General features: G+C 42.9%; 2 protein-coding genes across 6 annotated transcripts; one reads left to right on the plus strand and one right to left on the minus strand.

The window, feature by feature from the left end:
• The first annotated feature begins 12069 nt into the window (after nt 1–12069).
• LOC129593008 (potassium voltage-gated channel subfamily A member 7-like) lies at nt 12070–14054 on the plus strand. The gene is made up of 3 exons (XM_055489187.1): nt 12070–13179; nt 13432–13572; nt 13771–14054. Exons 1-3 carry the CDS (start codon nt 12111–12113, stop codon nt 14052–14054), a joined length of 1494 nt encoding a protein of 497 aa, XP_055345162.1. The 5' UTR covers nt 12070–12110.
• A 1860-nt stretch (nt 14055–15914) lies between these two features.
• LOC129593025 (uncharacterized) lies at nt 15915–22548 on the minus strand. 5 transcript variants are annotated; one of them, XR_008691035.1, is made up of 4 exons: nt 21738–21961; nt 18551–18693; nt 16716–17334; nt 15915–16582 (listed from the first exon to the last, which is right to left on the minus strand). XR_008691035.1 is itself a non-coding variant. In XM_055489207.1 (2 exons), the coding sequence occupies exons 1-2, from the start codon at nt 21908–21910 to the stop codon at nt 19721–19723; spliced, it is 351 nt and encodes a 116-aa protein (XP_055345182.1). In that variant the 5' UTR covers nt 21911–21961; the 3' UTR covers nt 19346–19720. The 5 variants fall into 5 exon arrangements, 2 of the variants coding, with proteins under 2 accessions (XP_055345182.1, XP_055345181.1); XR_008691034.1 differs by lacking the exons at nt 15915–16582; nt 16716–17334; nt 18551–18693 and adding exons at nt 19346–19967; nt 22344–22548 and having other exon boundaries at nt 21738–21919; XR_008691033.1 differs by lacking the exons at nt 15915–16582; nt 16716–17334; nt 18551–18693 and adding exons at nt 19346–19967; nt 22030–22115 and having other exon boundaries at nt 21738–21958.
• Nucleotides 22549–22784: the final 236 nt, after the last annotated feature.

Below are 22784 nucleotides of genomic sequence, written 5' to 3' on the forward strand. Positions count from 1 at the left end.
TTTGTTGAGAACAATAACCGGGTTCCTTCTAAATTTTCGCCTTACAGGTTTATGCAATGTATACGCGTCAATACCCTCCAAAACTCGCTTTGCTTCATCTTTTGAAGCATTTTCCGGCAGATTTTTGTAGAAACGGTCTAATCCTCCCAGACTACTCAGTGCGCTCGGGTTGAGGTAGTGTTGATCCATTGGATACAGGCTGGTCGAATTTGACTGGTACGTTCGGTTTATCTACTTCTTTAGAAGAGTCTTCTATTTTATTTTCGTCGCTGTCATCAGAGCAACAAGATGAAACACAGTTCAGTTTCATTCCTTGCCCGAAATTTAAATTTAAAGGCACGCATCCAGACATTTTCACAAAACTTTTAACCAACGGCCTTTAATACCCTGTCCTTGAATAAAAAACTTTGTCTGTTCTCGCTCTCGAGCTCCCCTTCGGGGAAGTTGTTTCTTTGGGCTTACTGCTTGATATTTGTTTTGTGGCGATATTTTCGTTTCGTTCATTGATTGCTCGAGCACTCGCTTTCCGCGTTTTATCTTCACAATAGGCTCCAGATACGACAACGGAGGCTCCGTATCATATCCCCCTGACCCGTCCGACCCCGCGTTGTCAGAATCAATATCCGTTAGAGCTTTCTTGTAGATTTTTCTCCGTGTTGTCGGTGTGGCCGTAGTGTTTCGCGATCTTTTTCTTTTGACCTTCTTGTGCTCAGCCAACGGGGTCGATAGGACCGATGGAACCGCAGAAGTTGTATCGTTTATATTTATAGGAAGATTGTCCAAGGGATTGCCTTCTTGGAGTGCTCGCGGCTTTAATGCCATGAAACGCTCTAAATTCTTGCTAAGTAATTGGGCTTTTTGCCATTCGCTCAAGTTTGTACTTGACAGAATTTTTGCCGTCAGGTCACCCAACGATAAAATGTTACTTGCTTCGGGCGGAGCTTGCAAAACAGTGAGTTCAGCTGCCCGCTTTTTAATGTCTCGCTCCGGAACAATGTAATGCACTTCCATTGTTTTTTTTATTGAGCATTAAGAGCGCCAGCTAGTACACTGGCTAACACTGGAAGAACAGCTCCAAGGAAACCACCTTTTTGTGTCAGGAGCGCTTTTTTGGATTTTACAGGATACCGACGCAATGCCAATAATCGTATAGGTCTCTTCCAGCGCCTACAGATTTGGGTATCAGCTGGTGACAAGTTTACAGTGTTTTTCACAATATTTAAACAACACTCTTCCAGCCCTTTAATATGCTTTTTGTTGCAATGATTCGCCACGGCCTTTCGATCTTTTGCATTAAGAGACGAGAGAAACAATAAAAACGGCGCAAGTTCCTTTAAATGTCTGGTCATGGTGATGGTATGGCACAGAAATTTGGATCCGTATATATTCTTGCTGTTTGTATGTCGGTTTTATTCTCCTGTACAACATGTGATCTAACTCGTAAATAATCCGGGCAGTTTGGTTTTAAATCCAAAACCAAAGGCTCGTACGGGATTGATGTAATTTTATTATAGGCTTTTTTCAAGTGCTTAAATCCTGTTTGCCGTGATAAATAATCAAGCTGACTGTTATCGCGCACGTTTTTGAATAGCACAATGTACTGCGTATTTAAAGTTATGTCTCTACTTGATTTGCCTTGTTTAAATAAATTCTGCGTTATATAAATTACCGATAAGTTTCTGTGGTGTATGCCCTGTGTGAATAATTTTGTGGCTAGCTCACTCTTCGCCATTTCACCGGATAAATCGTCAATTATTAAAAGATTGTTATCTGTTTTGGAAAAGTATTCGTTTTCGAGGAGGTCTCCTTGTAATCCCTTTATAAATTCTGCTGACGGAAAAACTTTTTTAATTTCCTCATAAGAGTCCTGCCATTGACTATAAGCTACCACGACTCTTGTTGGCATAACATCCATTGCACTACCTTTCAGCATTCTGAGAACATATTGTGTTTTTCCGCTCATTGTCGGACCACATATTAATGCACCGAAAGGCCACTGGAATCTGAGATCGTAACCAACTTTGGGATACATGGCTCACATAACAAATATTGTTGCGACTGCAGAGTTGAATGAGGAAATTAATTTGGAATACGTTAATGCTAACCGAAATTTTATCACAGAATATAATCCAAAAAAGTTTTCCTGCCTTTTGTGGCGCGTTATTTTCCCTAATAAATTCCACTGTCAGTTATATCGCAACGGAAAAATAACTATTAATGGTGGAAAAACGATTTCTGATTCGAAAAAATACGCACGGTACTTTTGTCGAAAACTTGTCGCTATGGGATACAAGAGAGCACGTATAACGAAATATCAGGTTGTCAACATAATTGGTTCATGTCAGATTAATCGACAAAATTTGGAGAGTATCGGTCATTCAACTGCAGACAAATATTATGAACCTGAAATATTTCCGGGAATGACAGTTAAGCTAGAAAAGGGCACATGCGTAATCTTTAATAGTGGAAAATGCAATATATTGGGTGTTAAAAAAGTTGAACACCTATCGGAAATTTATCAAGAGCTCCAGCATCTCTTTAAATAGAATGTGCTCGGATTCTCCTTTTTTCCGTTTCCTCAAGATTTTCCATGACAGGCAACTTGACATTCTCCATTGACCCCGCGTTGCTCTTCGGTACAGTCACAGTCACCTGAAAGTCGAAATCTGAATTAAGGAGATTTTCTAATGCCTTCGAAATGTAAATCCTTAATTACCAATTTCTTCTTCTGTTTCATAGGAGCTGTCGGAACGGTCCGAATCCGTTTCATATCCTAGAGCATTTCCAGTTGACAACGTGAAAAATATATAAATTGCCCAGATTCGCTTACCGGAGTCGTCGGGATCTCCCGGCAGTTCATGGTTAAGCATATCACTTTACTCGGAAAAGTGCCCGTTCCTTGAGGCTGCTTGCTCGTCGTCTGTCTGGTTGGTAAACATTAAAGCTGCTAGTACCTTCTGTATAAATAAACAAACTAACGTGCAGCATTTTGTTGCGCTGGAATTTGTGGCGGTATATTTTAAAGCTGACCAACATGTTGCGGAATTTTACTTGATGATTTGATATATAAACGCATTTACAAAATGCCAGTTATCTATTCAGAACATATGGATTATTCTGTCTTTATTTTTATATGCTTTATTGATCCGCTTCACACAGAATCATTGTGTTACTTTTTGCAACACCTAACGTAACGCCTGCTTAATTAACAGAATGGGCGAACGCGAGGTGTTGCAAAAATCTACACATTTGATATTGAAATATAAATAATAGCTGGATTTCTTCTACTCTATAGTTAGTTTTGTTCTCTTTAAATGTATGATGTCCCTTAGTTTAGGCAGTCCACTGCATCATAGTGTTAATTTTTGTAGTATCATTCAGTTGCCTGTTTTGTACTAAAACACGCAAATGAAAGATGCTCCAAAAAAAACGCTTGGAATACGTGTTGCATTTAAAGAAATCGTGTTTTAAAGTTTGAATTTGAGACAGTAACACTGTCAGCCAAGTTAGCGTGCGTCAAACATTTTTGGAAAATAATACATTTTATTTTTTATTAGATGCCCCGCCGAATCTCGTTCTACAAAGCTACCCAAATATTTCCAAGACTGGGCCAGCATTGACTACATCCGCCACAAAGATTATCGGAATAAAACAGCAAAATACATCACCAAGCACGTGAGCAGTCAACCTGAGAAGTGGCGTACTGAAACAGTAAGTTATATCTGTATTGTATATCACATACAACGGCCCATATGATTATGTTGCAGGGGAAGCTAGTACGCCGATTCCGGAAAAGCTCATATGATCTTGCTTATTTGCATCACCAACAGAAAAAGCTGTTCACGGCACTCGTTGTATTGTTGAAGAAGCTGCTAGACGCTGCCCAAGCAATGGAACAATTTCACGTTCAGAGGGTCGAACAGCATTTACAATTATGTCCTCCAGAAAGTATGCCTGCATTTGGCGAGGGACACTGGATTGATGAAATTAAAGATTATGCAAAAGCCGATTACCAACCAATACATAAGATCATCGCTGACAACAAACAGAAAAAAGATGAAACCAAGCTCCTGGAAAAGGATATGCGCACTAACATTGGCACGGCCAGTAAGGTTCTTCCAGTGGCAAATTTGTTAAAGACAGAAATCAAAGCCAGATCCAAAGTCTATTTGGCTTTATGGGGAGAGTTATCGAACTTATCCAATGCTGTAATCAATTATGGTGACGGTAGAGCCGAGCATATCACTAAACTGACAGGCGCCTGTGCTGACTTGAAATCCAAGTTGAACAAGACCAGATTTTCGATTGGTAGGTTACGGTTTGTATTTACTCTGCTCGAAAATAAAAGTCTTTCTGCGTTTTACTGTAGGATGTGAATCCTTTGTTCCCATAGCAAGTGAAATTAACCGTGTCAGCAAGCTCGTTGCTAACCGATATCTGACTCAATGCTCCAATGAAAAGGATATTTCCAATGCAATGGATAACCTGGAATCCTATATTGATAAGGCTAAAGAAGCACTCCATGGTAATCAATTTGCTGAGTTCCACAATACATACAATGACGGTAATAAACCCTTATCATTACTTTTTCAGGTGACCATCCGGAAATTCACAGTGACGATCGTGCAGATTCCATTGGCAAAAGTGATTCGGAAATGAGCCAATCCGATGACGAGCGTTCCGTAGAAGAATCGGATTCGGAGATGTCTTGCTCGCAAGACGAATAAATGATTCAGCTTAATATTTTTTCCAAAATTACTTAAACTGTGTTTTTGTGACCTTTTATTGCTATGCTAACCGCTTTTAATACAGTACAGTCACGCATAAGTTTTCTTGCTTCTATGTTAATATTTTATTATCTGATTTGTGCAACTGAATATACAACTCAGTGGTAATAAGATTTGGTACTTGTAATTATATATAGAAATTACAATTTGGTGACGTAATAAATAACATCGTACGTGACAAATCGCAGAGCGCGCCGCGGGACGCCAATGCTGCTGCAATAGTCCAACTGACGAGTCCAACTGACTGATGCAATAGTCCAACTGACGAGTCTGTTGGACTATTGCATTTCGGATTGCAGCGATCTGGACGTCCAGCGAGACGACTTTCAGCTGCTCCCAAAGTTGCGCCTGCTGATTTTCTCTAACACCACAATCCACAGTCTGCATATCGGCGCTTTCAGTTATCTGTCAGAGTTGCGTTTGCTCAGTTTGGAACACGGTATCTATTACACCGGAACCAAACCCACACGGGATTTTGGACCACGAATTCGCGAATATTTATGGCGATTGCATTGCGGCTGCGACTTCGCCTGGTTCCGCCAGTGGTGGTCTAATAACTCATTGCTGCTGCACGAGGATTTCAACCAGGCGGGCGAGGTGTACGCTTTCCGGAAGTACGCAAGGAGCTATCCACTGTCTCGAGAAGATGTTTTCTTGCCCGTCGACTGTGCGAAACCGATTCCGCGGGGTGCAAATGGCATAAATATCAATTTAACCACATTCTCCCAACACGCAAATTCGTGTGCCGCCGCCCCGTAGCGAGCGCAGTTATCCGCAGATTTTTGCTAATATCAGAGGCGATTAGGCCTACCGCTGCTACTCGTAACATTTATTGTGCAAGACGTTATTGTACGAGTTTATTCGAAGCATTAACGCGAAAGTTCCATAATATGGAAACGTTGATCCTTTCAAAACTTAGGGAACATGCTGGATTCTCGTTAATTTCGTGTGGAGAAGCCATAGTACCAATATTTTTACTTGTGTTTATCAAAATGAGTGGACTGTGTTTAACAAAATGATAATTCCTACCCGTAATGACACTTGTGTGAGTCACTATCATAAGTGAATGGGAACATACCCTTACCAGTAAAGCTGAAATCAGCGCATATTCACCAAAATATGAGACTTATATCGCTTGGATAAAATGTGTACTATTTTAATAAATTTTTTATTTTCCGGTAGGTATTACTAGTTTTGTGTAATAATCATCCAAACCAAAGATTGGAAAGCGTTCCGTGACGTCTACGCGCGCACATCAAGATGCCGCCCATGATGCCGCATCGGAGATAAGTACCGATCTTCATTCGGATCTTGAGCGCTGGCCTGCCGGTGCGGCAGCTATGTAAGCGATAAAAAGAAGTTGTCATTCGCTCTAATTTTCTGTTTGCATAGAGTGCCGACAAATTACTATTATTTTTATACGTTTTAAAGTATAGTAATCTTTGAATTGCAGTTTTTCTGGTTCTACGAATCAAAAACAAAAATTATGCCGTTCAGTGCTCAGAAGATACAGCTGACTTCACTTCAGCTCGCACTGAATCCGCATATATGATCTGCCGACTGATAACCATGCGATGCAGCATACCGCGATCAGCATTAGTGACGTGTACTGGCGTCTCTTAGTACACATCTTTACTACTTCTCTCCAAGGCTTAGGCTTAGACCTTACTACAACGACTACTTGAGTCATGACCCCGAGTTCGAGTCGATACTTCTGAGAAATGTCCAGCAGAGAACTTTGACCGCGACTTGCCATTTCGACGTGACCGCGTGTCAATGACGTAGCTTTACCTATTGTTCTAGTGTACGAGCTGACCCTTTTCCTTGATTAGTTAATACTGTGTTGATGCTGTCTTTGATTAGTCCACGTGTCAGTGATCGTAGAGTATTGGCTAGTTTCTAAATCCCTATTGTTCTGAGAACCGTACCTGCGCGTACAAAGAGTCGCACCTGCGCGTGCCCAGACTATATAAGGCGCTCGTCGCCCACACAAATGTTAAGAGTTTCTTTCAACAAGAAGTAGTGCTTTGTTCACGACCTGATCAACTTCAGACTTCTTGCCCTGGGATCTCTTTCCAAGTGAGGACCTTGCTAACTGACCTCTTAGTGACCTTTCACTTATGTCAGGGGTTTTCCCTCTACTTCGTCGACGTGCATTATCATTTTCGGATAGTCTCGTGGCGTAATAGGTTACCCACTAGCTCCCACTTGCATCCCGTGACCTTTGGTCTCTTCTTGTTCTTCGATCTTCATGCCTCGTAGTACCGAGTTGATGGATAGTTTCCCATACGCTTCGGCTACCATCTAGCGTGAGGTCAGGTAACGTATACTCTTCTTCTTCTTGCATATTTCTCGTGTTTACAGCAGGGATTCCTGAGTTCCAGCAGTTCCTGACTTGTTCCTGATCTTCGACTTCTACTTCTACCATCCTACTACTTCTTCCCAACAGTTTGAGATAAGAGTCGCTCTATCCGATTGTGTCGTGGTCGGACAAGTGGAGATAGTACCCCACTAAACTGGATAGGTCTTTCTTACACGACGTTAGAGAAGATTCGTATCTCAGGTGCGCGATGGGCGGCAATCTTTGATGTGCGCGCATAGACGTCACGGAACGCTTTCCCGTACTTGGTTTGGATGATTAGTACACAAAATTAGTAATACCTACCGGAAAATAAAAAATTTATTAAAATACTACACATTTTATTCTACAAAGTGATATAAGGATATAAGGCCCATATTTGGCCAATGTCAAAACGCCGGCAGAATTTTCTGCCGACCGAATTTCTGTGTGGTCAAAATGCCGACCGAATTTCCTGCCGGCAGAATTTTTGTTGGGTCAAAACGCCGGCAGAATTTTTTCAACATTTTCGACTTTAAATTAGTTATAATACAAATACTAAAATATATTACCTGCCTCGAGGTAAACTTGCCACGCGGTGTATAACAAAGATCTGGGCACTCTACATAACAGTTACATAAGGATCTTTATCGGCACGCTTTTAGTGCTGCTGCATGGACAGCGTGCATAGAAACTCCCGAGAGACCGGGAGAGAAAGCAAAAGCCGCGCAAAAGAGACAAACAAGGCGTTCAACAATGCCACAGCGGCAATAACACCGAAGTGCTATCTAGTCTGATCCCTTTTGAAACGTACCTGAGATAAGTCAGAACTTCTGAGTGTAGACTGGCACAGCTGACTCTCGTAAAGGCGTCATTCAAATTTTACGTAACGCGATTTTGCGATTTTTGACCACCCCCCACCCCTTGTAACACCACATAACAAAATTTTCTACCCCCCAGCTGCATACGTAATGAAGAGGCCGACCACCCCCCTCTATAAAATACAATTAAAATATCTGTATACTAATTTTTTTAGTTTTTTTATGGGGTGTCGGCCCGCACGTAACAAAAATTTCTGGACCCCCTTCCCCATGTAACAAAGTGTAACACTTTTGATAGACCACCCCCCCCCCACCCATGGCCGTTACGTAATATTTGAATTTAATTACTAAATAATTCATCGATCAATTAATTTTAATTTAAATTCCGCATTATTCGTCGCGCAGCACAGCAACCGCTGCGATCGGATTCGAAGCGCTGATAGCATTATAATCAAAACGTTTTTTGGGACGGATACGCATAGCAGTTAGTGACGCGATGGGTCATATGTTATGTTAATATGCGTTTGGATAACTGGTATCTTCCGGCTTAATGGCATGATTGGCATCCATATCCGACATGGAGGAAGATTACTAGACGCACGATGCCAGCGGCAACGAAACTGAAAATCTACCGATAAAGATACTTGTGTAATTGTATATGTGTAGAGTCCCAGCCTTTGTTATACACCGCGTGGCAAGTATGCCTCGATGCAGGTAATATTTTTTAGTATTTTTACTTACAGTTGAAAATTTTGAAAAAATTCTGCCGGCGTTTTGACCACCGGAAATTCGGCCGGCGTTTTAACCCAACAAAAATTCTGCCGGCAGGAAATTCGGCCGGCATTTTGACCACACAGAAATTCGGTCGGCAGAAAATTCTGCCGGCGTTTTGACATTGGCCCTCATATTTTGGTGAGTATGCGCTGATTTCAACTTTACTGATTAGGTGGGCAAGCTTCAGTTATTTCTCTCCTGATTTGTTTTGCCCACAGCATTTTGTTCTGGCGGGTTCAAGAAAGTGTGTTTTTTTTTGAAAATTTCAAAATCGGCTTCCCGTTTAAGTTATTTGCGGTGTAGAAAACCGACAAGGACACATTTAAGCCACACCATGCGAGCCGCTGCACTACAACGAAAGGCCTGCAGACCTACAGTCACCGCCACTCTTTATACGCAGCAGTTCAAGCCTCAGCATGTGTACTGTGGTGAATGCGATGATTGTACAGTGTACTGCACTACATACATACGTCCAAAGGCCCGTTGCAGGGAGTTTGTGCCAGAGTGGCAGTTATAATAATTATAAACATTCACAATAACTATGTTATAGGTACTCGTACATCTGCTGCTTTATACGTGGCCGCAGTGCGTGAGTCTTTTAACTCGGATACATACCGAAAACTGTTCCTAGCTGTTTCGGCGGTAAATTCACGCGGCACCGTGTAGGCGTGGTGCAAATAGACAGCAACAAATGTTCTTAGTGAGAGTTTCTAATAGTGCACTGTTTTCCACTGTAGCCACTCACTCAAAACGGCAGAAAAAAACGAGCTTGCTCGAGAATTGTGCAAGAATTACGAAGAGTGTCACTGTAATACTACGACTTTCGTTGAATGTTGAGAAAATATTTTCTGGAAACCAAACATCCACTTAATATGTAATTAATGCCTTATTAAGTTATTACTGCCTTGGTCCTTGCCAGGGTATCGTGCACATGGCGAATCAAAATAAACGGGAAGAGTGAAATAATAATAAGATGAAGCCACTGTTAATAATGATGATGTCGATGATAAAGCGGGCCTTAAGGGTTTCAAGGAAAAGCATAAGCACTGCGACAGGAAATCTTCTTCAATTAAATAGCAGAATTAGTTCATGTCGGTTAGCCTTTGTTTATCGTCACAGGGCGAGGGGGCACCTGAAATCCAGGAGGGCGCGGTCGGCCGTTAGATGGAGCGTTCACGATCGGGATCACCGAGGCAGGAGCAGGGGCGGGGGCATGCCCGGGGACACGAGGAGAAACGGCATAACCGGAATGTTTTGGAGTCTTTGTGTCGGCTACCGGTATCATGTTAAATTTGTTAACAGGGCCGTTGTTGTCTGCCGCTGCGCTCTGGGGCGCTCGTTTGCACGTTCCTTTCACCTTCTTATCTTTTGGATCGAGACCCACACATTTGCACGTCCACCACTGCAGTCGGCTGCGCAGTTAGTGTCACAGTCGTTGTTATCAGAACACGCTTTGCGGTCGACGCATGGTAACTGTCCAGACGAAGAAACTGCACAAAAAGAACTGAATTATTTATCATCACAAATTATATTGCTATAAATATTAAGCAAAATCTCTAGTTCCCTTACCGTCGTCTGCCTCGGTGGAAACAGCAAAAGCAACGACACATGCCGCAAAACAATAAACAATAGCAGAAATCCGCATTTTTTAACGAGTACTGTTAATGATAGTGGTGCAGTATAAACCTTGACTACGGGTGCCTGCCTTATATACCGATTGTCACATGCATGCATCGGCATTCGGCAGCTCCAGCGCATTCTTTTTTCATGGAAGTCTACATACAACCTGTCGAATGCCAGGGTCCGTTCAAGTGGTGTCTGGGAATTACTTCCTTCGGATGAACGTTTCTAGCAAACTCTCCAGTACAAACAGTTAAATTTTACAGCTCTCTAAAAACTGCCTGCCCAAGTTATCTGAAAGCATCTGCATGCTCCACACGGAAAAAAATATTTTCCAGGTAAAAATTATGCCACCAATACACTCGAAGTTTAGTAAGGCTGTCTGAGGGAAATTCAATGAATTATTTTTCCTTCGGCATAATTCCAGGAGACAGTCCTCTTCAGTTGCGCTTTGACGTTCATCGGGCTCACAGAAAAACTCCGGCGGCGAAAGGCAGTTTATACTTTATACGGAACGGTAACATATAATGTTGCCGTTAGAAGTAGAACACACTTATCACGACAGCAGTCCACACTCCAGACTCATGTTAAACAACTGCGTTTGATTTAATTAGGGTCATACGAATTTGCATGGCTGAAAATATCTTCGTTTACATAATTGTTCCGATTGTCGCTTGTTTTGCCGATTACTGCTTCGGGACAGTAAGTGAATGAGGCACGCTTGATAGCCATAATCAACGATTCGGTAAGACAGTTATCTGCGCTTGCAACTGCGCTGTATCTTTTGACTTTCTGACACCCTAACCCAACAAGCAGGCGCCATGAGCCAGGAGCCACTCTACCGCCCATGAGAGACCCACTGCCGCTGCTCCGTCGTAACTACCGGGATATCAACGCAACCAGGTGGCAGTGCTGCCACTACCGGACGTCCGGGAAGCAATCCCCAACCGAACACCACATCTTCATCCGGGGCAAGCACCACGTGGAGCAGCCACGAAGCAAGAAACGATGACTGTTGCTGTAATGATCCTTTCTGAGCGCAGTACTTATTAGAAAATTCGTAGATGGCCTCTGAAGCCATGCTTTTTTGTTACACTTCATTTTATTTGCTTTTGGTTAATAAAGATAATAAGCTGTTAATGGTTTGATTTTCAAATTGGTTGTGTTCGTGGGAATTTCGACGAAGCCGTAAATGTTTAAATTCAGTGTGATAGATTCTGAATACGTTTAACGGAATCGATATGTATGTACGCGTAGACCATCGATTTATCTTGTCCTGTCTAATTCTTGCTGATCTGCAGTTGGATGTTCATAAAAATTTATTATGATTATGTGTACATAATAATTTTTTGCTGCTGTTGATTTATTTACCGACTCGGTAAATCTGCCGTCGCCATCACTAGGTAGAAGGTAGGTACTGTATCTGTGCACACTGAATTGTACACACTTCCATTTTTACCGGCATAAGACGCCTACAACATGCTCCGATCGGCACCGCGTAAATGGTGCGTATACACACGTGAGCAGTGGCATTACTTAGACGCCGGTTAGATACGGATCAAATATGCTGCGAGGCGCAGTAAAAAATGACAGTGCATGTTGACCCAACGTCCCAAAATAATCACCAAGACAAACTGAGAGAAGCAAATCTTCCACAAGTCAATAGCGCCGCCAGAATTGCAAATCGATACCGCAAAAAACCACATCAGTCTTACACAGCGGCAATTTATTACATGCAAGTTACTGTTGTCGGAATAAATTTAAATTCTAATGTATTCCGGTATGGAAACAACGGTTATCGGTCTGGATATCCTGCCCACCCGCCCGGACCGCATCCGTCTGAATATCTCTGGTAAAAAGTACGATATCCCGGCCGCTCTTCTCCACAAACACCCGCACACCCTCCTCGGCGATCAACTTCAACTGGCACTCTTCTTTGATCCATCCACTGCCGAATACTACTTCCCACGCGACCCCAAATGCTTCTCTCGGATAATCCAATACTACCATACCGGCACTTTGCACCGGCCGGCTCGCATCCCGCTGGCCGCCTTCATCGCTGAATGCCGCTTCTTCCAACTGGATAAACCGGCTCTCCTCCAGATCGCTGCCCACGAAGGCTTTCAGCCCTACCCTCCGGTGCGGTTGCCCAAAAACCGGGTTCTGCGCGCCACCTGGCGGTTCCTGACGGACGCCGGGAGCTCCCGAGGTGCCCGAGCTTTCGAGGCATTTAATATCATCATGATTTTATTATCCGTCGTGATTTTATGTGCACAGTCCATGCCACAGTTTCGGTCGGCGTCGGGGACCAACGGAACAAAGGCCAACGACACCGATGAGGAATTAACGGCGCTGGATGATTACGTTCAGTTTACCGATCCGTTCTTCATCATCGCAACGGTTTGTATCGCCTGGTTTACCGTGGAATTCGCCCTGCGGTTACTCTCCTCGCCGTCAAAACTGGAATTTTTAAGGGCACCGCTGAACATCATTGATTTATTAGCGATTCTCCCGTACTACATCGACGTGGCGGTGACAGTGTCGTGTCTCCATGTGGCGCGAAGTAATTGCAGCCGGTATAAAACCGGGATCATGGTGGTTCTGCGGGTGCTGCGCGTGATGCGGATGTTCCGGCTGATCCGGTTGTCGCGGTATTCCCACGGGTTGCGGGTGCTGGGCGAGACGTTCGTGGTGTCAGTGCGGGAGTTGGGGTTGTTTCTCATGTTCCTTGGGTTGGCGGTAGTGTTATTTAGCAGCTCGGTATTCTATGCGGAGATCGGCATGAAGGAGACGCAGTTTAACAGTATACCGGAGTCATTCTGGTGGACGATTGTTACAAGTACGCCACATCATATTCTGCTGCCAGATATTCACAGAAGCTTGTTCAAATAATTAATTTCAAAACGGATCAGTTTAAATATAAAATTTTACTTTATGTTTTTGACAGTGCAAAATGTTAGTTTCGCCTTGTGTTTAATAGAGCAGCTGACGAAAATTTTATTTTCTTATGTTGACGCACGCACGAAATTCCGTCAACCGTTAAAAACCGGTTTATTTATTCTTCACTCTGAAAACCCTTCTCTTTGAACAGTGACAACCGTGGGCTATGGCGATGTGACGCCCAAAGGGCTTCTCGGGAAGATTGTCGGCGCTTGTTGCGCGATATCTGGACTGATCGCCATTGCTCTTCCCATTCCGGTGATTGTTGCCAACTTCAATGCTATTTACACTCGTAAGGCTGTAGATTATTGACACAACCACTCATTCTCCTAACTTATGATCGTCTTTACGTTACTTGGCGATGCTGTAAACTGGTCTTATACCAGTCCGATAAAACAGCTACCGCGGCGTCATCGTAATATTTCCGATGCTGGTTTTAAATGCGGTTGAATGCTCGACCAGGGTTCAGATTAAAACAACCTCGTTGCAGGCGAAAAACTGCGCAGCGAGATGGAGCAACTGCTGGGCGACGTTCTCAATGTCCCTCCAAAGGGTGTTCCTGGCACGAAGTCAAGTAAACCCAAGGTCCTGCTAAATGGGCCGACATCCGCACTTGACAACGGAGCAAATGCTGCCAATAATTCCGACAAGACTGGATCAGTCAGACGCCGGTCCCGGCAAGCTGTCAGTTTTGTACAGGACTGCACGGCGACCTTTGACCATGCTGGGCATCTTAATGGGGCACAATCCAGAACACCCAAAGGCTCCGACTAGCAGTGTATTCGGGGGGGGGGGGGGGCTGCCTATGGAAACGACGCCCGCTCAGCTAAGTCTGCGGACGCCGATGTTTGGGGGGGGGGGTGCTAATAGCCATCTGCCAAGTCTCTTCAGGTCTATCCTGACCCATAACCTGCCCGCCGACTACCAAGACGCATGCGTCATACCTATAAACTGAACCAAACGGCAATTTCTAACTTGTACTGCCAGTATTGGCACCATGATGTGCACTTGCTGGAAAGGTTTTGTCTTTTAGCTCTATTCGCTTTATGTTTTTAGCTCTATAGCGCTTATAGCTATATTTGCAAACAGCTTCTACGATTTTACCTGTTTCGTGCTGATTACCAGCCTCATGATAAACATTCTTTACCGTTGCACTACCCATGGCACCCCATGGGGACCTGGCTATTAGCCCAAGGAAGTTGCTGAGATGCTCGGCATGTAGAATGCAGTTAACATTATACGGTTGTGCGGAATCAAAAAGTTTCGCGGGAAGTCAGTACACATACGCAGTATATTTATTGGCATTCTTATTACTGATGCTTTATCTTTCCCCGATAATGGTTATGGGCCAGAACCATTATCTCTGAAAATGGCACCCACAATGAACATGCCCTTTATTTTATGGCCACAGCTTGTAAAAATTAATAATTAATTCGGATGATGAGAAACGAGAAACAATAAACAGCAATTGCTACCAGTTATTAACAAATGCGATATTAGCCACTTTGGTACGGTAAAACTTTAGCCATCTTTTAGCATACGGAAGTGGCTGATATCGCGTTTACTAGTTAGTGGTTGCAGATTCAGTTGCTGTTTCACAACATTCGAAAGCGGCTTTTTTGTAATGTTTTTCAGTCACAGCCATCGTCTCCGAGAAGCAGTATGTCAAAAAAACAAGAATTTTTTGGAAAGGAAACCTTGTGATACGCATCGGTTCGTATTGTGTTTGTAATCAGATCAAGCAATGACTTGGCGCACTGAATCGGCTACCGACTCCGTTTTCTACTGGGTTCCCTTTTTGGAAAAACCTAGTGCATATATAAATCTTAAGAAAGCCAGCTGTTTTTCTTATTATTTCTGTATTTGCTTTGGCGGAAGTGATCATTCATTGCATTATTAGTGGGCAATGACCACACCGGTGATCTGTTACATGGTATAGGTACACAGATGTAGTGTATCTGTGTAAGTGAAAGTACGTAGTGCGCATGTATCGGCAAGTACGCATCTTTACTGGAACTCAACAAACCGCAACTGAACACAAAATTAATAATAGCAGCAACTGCAAAGAGTACATCAGAACGTTGCTAGGAATACAACGGCAAGGAATCTCGAGATATACTGTACGTACGTATCGGACGTACACACATACATGTACACCACAACAAAGTAAACCGAATCATAAAAAAACGGTAAAATGGTCACAGCCAGACGGAACAGGCGGTATGGCAGCGCAAGTACAGATATAATATATGGTCGGACCTTGCTTTCCGGAAATTTCGGCAGCTGAAGTAGCGCAGCAGTGCTGCATATATTCGCAGCTGGGAATAGTTACATATTTAGCATTTAACAGTACTATTCGGAAAACGAGTTGGCATATCGTATAGAAGCCTTAATTTATTAGTTAAAAAGAATTCGATAGCAGCGGTATAAGTGCTGAAACACTAAGTTAAAAAATGTTAAAAAAAAAAGAAGAAAAGTAGAAAACTGGAAAACTTAGAAAACCTTTAAGTAGAATAAAATTCATAAAAAAATGAAAACAAAATAATAAATAAAAAAAAATCATTTTTAATTATTAAAAATTCACTCATTGTGAAAACTATGTAATCCTTTCATCATAAAATACCTCGCAAAAAATCACACAATGCTCGCGGCTGGTGAATGCCGGCCGCTTACCACTCGTCTAATATAAATCTGGTAACCGAGTAACATGAAAATTCGCTGGCTTTACTAAAAGCTGCGCTACAAGATGATTGTGTCGTCTGACTCCATAATTCTGATTTCTTCATCCAACAGAAGCTTCGCAATTTCTTTACGCGATGGAAACGAGCATGGCTTGCTATTTGCGGCTGTCCGGTAATACCAGTAATACATGATATTATCTTCCACCTTCTGCGCCAGATTAGAGCATTTGATCGAGACGAGGATGGTAATGCACTCTACAAGCAGTACTGGCGCGAAATTCTCGGGATGTGGTTGGAATAGGTTCGTTCCACTGTACTCCATTTCTTCGTAAAAGAAATATACCGGACAGAACACCCACGCAATTTGCACAACTGACATCAATATCTGGGCTCCTCCAAAAAAGGCCTTTACGCTTCTACAGCTATCGCACAATGCTGCAATGTCAATGGTGAATTTGGGTGAATCTGTTGGCCACTGTAAACCACTGCACAAACCCCGAACACGAGCCAGAATCAAGAGCGCTGCCATTTCTGCCGCAACGATGAACAAGAAAACGCTGGTCGATGGAATTAGCATCAAATCATGATCGAATCCGTCAGAATAATTCGCACTTCCTCAGTCTGCAATAGAAATCTTATTTATGCACTCGTACTACAGAATTCCGTGTGAAATATGCATAAATTTAAAATCTATGGGCTTATGCACAAAAGCAGCTGGCGTTAGCATTTCACACCGGAAAACAGAGAAACGTACCTTATTCCGCAAAAATTCCACATTCCGCATACCATACTGTATTCCAAATCATCATCTCTGTTCAACACAGGAGTTGCGATGATTATGTAGACTCTGGCTGCGAACAGAATCAGGCTGGCGACAGTGAAGCAGTTAGTCAACCATGCACCTTTGCGGATTTTTCGGGTAAGGTCACTATCAAACTGGAGACTCTCTGGATCGACCAGCCGGACAACGTCTTCGCTTTTGTGAATGCCAGCGTCTGATTTGTCATTTCCAGGCTCTTCTTTCATTTTGCTGTTAAGTGATGGGTAGTATTAATCCCGGGGAATCAGAATGGTAAATACACGTAAAAAATCGATACGGTAATATCTGGCAAATACATAAAGGTAAAGAGACCATAATTATTATATTGACGAAGTCATACTTGCACGCTTATACGCAAGTATAGTTCGAAAAAAATCAAAAAACAGCGCTTCAAATTCTTGGTGAGATACGATTATGCTGATAATACAGGCAGGACTGCTATATTGAACTTCATCTCTGAATCGCTGCCGTAAAAACTGTTTGTGCTTTTCTGGTCTGCATTCGATGCGTTTGACGCGATCATCCGGGAAGTTCCGCGACCAGGAAGATCAACCTGCAATCAAGACCAATATAGTAGTACTAGTGAACCTAATATTACCGTAATTATCGAATTTGTGGCACCCCCCGAAACAAGCGCACCCCCCGTATTAAGCGCACCGCCGCAATCATGTTCGAAAAATAATGGCACCCCCCGAAATTACGGCACCCGGTGCCGTAATTAAATGTTAAGTCTAATAAACCGGTAATTAGATCGTAATTTTTGTTTGAGATTTTATACGCTAAAGTTAATTATACGCTAAATTTTTAAACGATTACTACCATTTGCGAGCTAGCCATATACCGGTAACTAGTGCGCTCAGTTTCGGTACAGCTGGATGCGCTATTGTTTCGCTTCTAAAATAAAAATAATTCCTGGAATTTATTGTTTGAAAAATAACGGCCCCTTCTAAAATTTATTGTTTGAAAAATAAGGGCACCCCCCGAAATAAGCGCACCTCCCCGAAATAAGCGCACCTGCTCCTTGGCATTCGAACTATTTGCCGCCCAGTGCGGCAAATTCGATAATCACGGTATATCCCGAAGAGGAAGCAGGAGAAACACGCCTCCTTTGTGCCACATCAGACAAAATTTGCTTTGGTGATGCATTGACTTACTAGTGAAGGATGTATCTAAACGCTGGTACAAGGCTGCAGAAAAATCAATACATACCTACCCAGCATTGTGCACTGCCCGAATGACCACAATAGTACCTATCTGTACATCAGTTATGCGGTCGGCGATTAAATCATAACAGTGGTTATTAGGGAGTCCGTAATAACCAGCGTTATGATTATAATGATACGCTACATTGCTCCATTTAAGAGGTAATGCGAGCCTAAATACTGTATAATGCGGTATTTAGATAACCCTTGCTGTTGAAAAATGACGGAATAGAACGAATTATCATAGCCGTGCAATAAACTCAGCACTTTTATAACTTTTGCACCATTAGAGCGCATTTAGCGCACGATTATGCTACGGCTCCAATAAAGAAATATCCACCTCCTAAGTTTTCCCTTGCCGGTAAAAAATTTCTCACTCCTGCGTGCGTAAAACTGAAATAAAAGAATTTAAGAAAGTATATTCCAGAATTAGCACAGTATGTATCTCATAGCTTTTAACTTCGAAGCTTTCGTGCCCCCGTCCTTAATAATAGACGCATGCACGGCCCGCACGACTAGCGCCTTCGCAATAAGTTGCCAGATATACCGAAGCCTGTGAAAGGCTACCTGAACTATTATTCCACTACCGGGTTGGGACGATTTCCTTTCGCGCTGATTTCCCGAAGATTTCCTGTCGCGCTGATTTCCCAAAGATTTCCTGTCGCGCTGTCGCGAAGATTTCCTGATTTCCCATTATATTCATACTCGAGCTACAACAAACCACTCATTATTTGTGGAATGCTTGTGTCACGACGTGGAACGTCGTGCTCTTAAATAATTTTCAAATCAACTGCATTAGGTAGCAATACAAACCAGTAAACAATACTACATACTTCTGACTTCGAATCAGAAGTATGTGGGTAAGTATTCTGTCGATCTTGTGTCTCGGCTGGGATTCCGGCGAAGTTGGAGCCACGTGGCACGTCGCACACGTCCGAACGGCGACCCGACGGCTGCGCAACCTTCGCCTGGCAGAGAGGGATGTGTTTAGCTTGGGACGTTACTTGCGTGGACACTGTCGCGCCTTCACACGTTAACTCATCAGCAGCCAACGCAGGTGCGATTGCAATAGAGGCAGAAGAAAAAAAGTCCAGATTATATTCGTATTTGAGTGGCAGATACATTTTTGCGCCAATCGCCCTCGAAACAATGGGACCATGGGAACCGTCGGCCATTGCGATTATTAAAGAACTCGGTAAGCGACTGAAACAACACACAGGCGAAGCGCGCTCCCATGAGTTTTTAAGTCAAAGATTGTCGCTGGAGATACAGCGGGGAAATGCGGCATCAGTTATGGGGACGATGGAAGGAGCGGAAAAGTTTAATGAAATCTTAATGTTGTAAAAAACTTTTGCGATGTTTTGAAGTGTTTAATTGTACGTTATACAAAAGGTGAATAAAGCGTAAAATACCACATCATGCAGTTGTGCTGGCACATGGTGCCATGACATGGCTGCTTGATTACGGGGAAATTCTGTAATACTGCACAAAATTTAACGAAAAACAGTCTGCCATCCCAAAAGAGCACCAATATGTTTGCGCAGCATGTACAAAAATGGTATTTTAATACCGTCAGTTGAAATTACCAATTCTATTCAAAGCAACCACTTACGGTACGCAACACCGTCAGGAAAGTTATATATAATCAGCGCATAATCTCTACATCAACCAATCGCAGAAAATATCGTAGCCGCGGCCATCTGGCCTTGCCTATGTTCAGCCTTTACGCAGTTCCGTTTAGCCTTTACGCAGTTGGGGGTTGCCTTTACAGTTGTTTAGCAGGGGTCCATTTTGAGGCGCGCATGTCGGCGAGGGAACGAAAGTACGGTATAGACCTGGTTTGCAGATGCAGGTGGAGTCGCAGTTAGAAGCGCATAACGGCGACGGGTTTGGGTTGGCGCATGATTTCTCACACCTGCTACAGCCAGAAGTCATTAACGGATCGGAACACAAAAATCTTTTTAGGACGTTGGTATCCAAGGAACTGCAAAAAATGGGAACCACAGATGTTAGCCCTTACCAACATGCGCTACCATCAACCGTGGTCGGCTGCAGTGTGCAACAACCAAACCAACACTGCCACGCTTCAACCGTCCACGGTAGAAGGTTACGAATGTTGGTTACCATCCACGGTTGACGGTTAAGTCAAACCACTAGCGCAATTGGTGTTCAGCACTATGTTTGGCGATAGCTGCGCTTCATCTTAAACTCCCGCGTATCCACGCAAACTCCCAAACACAGGCTTGCGCCGTTCAGTATGTGTGTGTCTGTTTCTGCTGCACCACAGATTTCACACGGTTTTAAAATCGTTCGCCGTCGACGTCTTCGCTAAACCTGTACACCCAAAATTCGCTGCACCTTTTCTTGGTCACATTCTATGTCACTCAAACTTCCGCGCCTATATAGTTATAAGAGCACCTGACATACGAGATGATAACTTGATAATGATTTATTCGACAGTCGTATTTGGGCGCGCCGCGCGCCCAAATACGACTAGTATGTACAATACCTCGAAGAAAATTCCGTGCCGTAGTACCCTACTGCGTTGTTTTCTTGAATAGAAATGGACATTTTTATTGTAAGCCTTGTTCTTATATACCGATTACCATTTACTTCTGCTAATAAAAGCAAACTGCAAAATCTTTATGCATTTACTGTATAGTCTGTACTGAAAAATAAATTTAGCAATCCACTTACCTCGTACAACGAATTTTTTTGAAAGTTAAACTTCTACTAGTAGTGTACAGTTGCAATATTAATTTTTTAACTGCTTCGGATATTTACAACTCTGAGAAAAGCCAAATAATCAGTTTAAATTAAATTTTTTATTTCACATTTCATTTCATTTCACTTTCATTTCACTTCTTTTTCACAAATGGATCTAAGCCTCGTGAATTTCAACCCTAGATTTTTCCATGTGGACTAAAAAACCGTTGGCGCTCTACATATAACGAGATACATGTACTTCCGAACGGAACATTCCATATTAAAACACGGTATTAAACCATTTGCGTGACTGTGGAAGTATGCGTGTGTTGACAAAATTAACAAGCACAAAATTTTGAAGTATAGTCGATTGGATATGCTTTTTAATTCGAACCTGCCGTAGTAAGCGTTGTTGTATGCGCTTTGTACTGGCTGTACTACCGCTGCATACGGATTTCAAAAGTGAATAATGAATGGATTGTACGTGAGCGCACAGAATTTAACAAAGCATTCTCAATCTTTGTACGAGTGTGTACAAGCCGCCCCTTTTGTTTTCACCGCGGAGTAATAAATATCTGAATCGGCTGTACAAAATTTTAGTTTTCGTATCTTGTATTTGTATGTGTCCAGACATACACCTGTGCAGTCGAAAAAGCACTTGTCTGTTTCTGCTGTCTTGCAGTTCACGTTTAAAAACCAGTTTTTGCCGCCTTCGCAATTAGTGCATTCTCGAAGCCCGTTGCGTTTTTCTCTACTCGCATTGTACAGATCTGTATGTCGCTGTTCTATGCGGAGATAAGTACAGTTGCGTATGCCAGAACACAATTGCCAGAACACATGATCCCTTGATTCATGACATTGTATGGTTTCAACGACAATATTGTAACCGAAGCAGATAAAATCTTTAACTGCGTGAAATTAAAGTGTTTCAGAATTATGCTAACCGGCTAATTTCGGAGGAGCTCAGTCCAATAAAACGTGCTTCAAAGTTTAACGTATCTGTAGGGCCGCAAGTCGCTATTTTTTTAAATTCATAAACATGCCTTACCGCTTTTTCCGTGTCGGCCTGTCGGCGTCACTCCCAGATTTGACTATGCCGTTTCCCGTGTTGATTTTGTTGAGCCCAAATTCGACCCCGGGGTTGCCAGACTCCGCTCCGCTGTAATGGAGTAGCAGCGTGACGGTGGCCCACAGCGTGATGATAGCAGCGGCTGACTTCATTGTATACAACTGAGCTCGGCAAAGACGGAAATAAAATGATCAGTAATTCTGCCAAATTAATGTGATATCAATTAATGGTACTCGCACGCAGCTGCATCTCCTTATATACCGATGCTTACTGCCGCGTCGAAGTTCCGGGTTAACCGCTAGTTGTCTCCTGGTGCCAATCAGTCACTCAGTGTCAGCAGTAACTGGTAAATAATTCTATAAATGCTACCCGTTTTGTGATGACTGTTTAAAATTCAGCGTATACGAATGAAAGGCATATCGCTCGTTGGAAAACTTTGCACAACCAGGCATGATTTACCCCAGGGACACATTTCACGTCTTACAAAAGACAGTGTAGGAAGCGTGCGCTGATGGATCGAGTAGCTGCATATATTCTGCCACTAGGCAATTCTAATAAGCACAGTCAGTCACGGGCTCCACTTACCAGGATAAATCGGAAATAAATGATGAGGAAGTAAATTTAATTTCTGGGTTCACTTCCGTATATGTTCAGCAAAGGCAGCAGGAAATCAAATGCGACCCAAAAACGTCGTGACAAGGGTGACTAGAGCGGGTACTAGTCATTTCCTTGATCTTCTTCGCTCCGGATGTTGATAGTTTGCTAGATGACATATTTCTAATTCCTCCCATTTGCTCACTGAATAATTAGTTGAATGACAATTTTGCTGTTTTATGATATCGTTGAATGACGTTTTGCCGAAAGCATTACGTTGAAAGATAGCTTACTTAGCGGTCCAGTCCAGAGAAACTGTGTCTTGTGCCAATGGTCCGCAGCAGAATGTAGCGGTGCGGTTACGCTAATGCACGGCTGGTCAACATTTTTAGTAGTGGCTAGTGGCTACCTGGCCCCGTACTTATCCCTTGA

The sequence above is a fragment of the Paramacrobiotus metropolitanus genome, unplaced genomic scaffold, assembly GCF_019649055.1.
Source record: "Paramacrobiotus metropolitanus isolate TYO unplaced genomic scaffold, Prichtersi_v1.0 Parri_scaffold0000058, whole genome shotgun sequence".
Taxonomy (NCBI): Eukaryota; Metazoa; Tardigrada; class Eutardigrada; order Parachela; family Macrobiotidae; genus Paramacrobiotus; species Paramacrobiotus metropolitanus.

What these genes read in the sequence shown, in the direction of transcription:
- LOC129593008 (XM_055489187.1), top strand. Translation starts at nt 12,111, where the DNA reads ATGTATTCCGGTATGGAAACAACGGTTATCGGTCTGGATATCCTGCCC. An exon ending in CTGGTGGACGATTGTTACAA is followed by an intron (nt 13,180 to 13,431) that starts GTACGCCACATC and finishes CTCTTTGAACAG; the next exon opens with TGACAACCGTGGGCTATGGC. An exon ending in CTTCAATGCTATTTACACTC is followed by an intron (nt 13,573 to 13,770) that starts GTAAGGCTGTAG and finishes ACCTCGTTGCAG; the next exon opens with GCGAAAAACTGCGCAGCGAG.
- LOC129593025 (XM_055489206.1), bottom strand. Translation starts at nt 21,910, where the DNA reads ATGAAGTCAGCCGCTGCTATCATCACGCTGTGGGCCACCGTCACGCTG. An exon ending in AGGCCGACACGGAAAAAGCG is followed by an intron (nt 19,968 to 21,737) that starts GTAAGGCATGTT and finishes CATTTTTTGCAG; the next exon opens with TTCCTTGGATACCAACGTCC.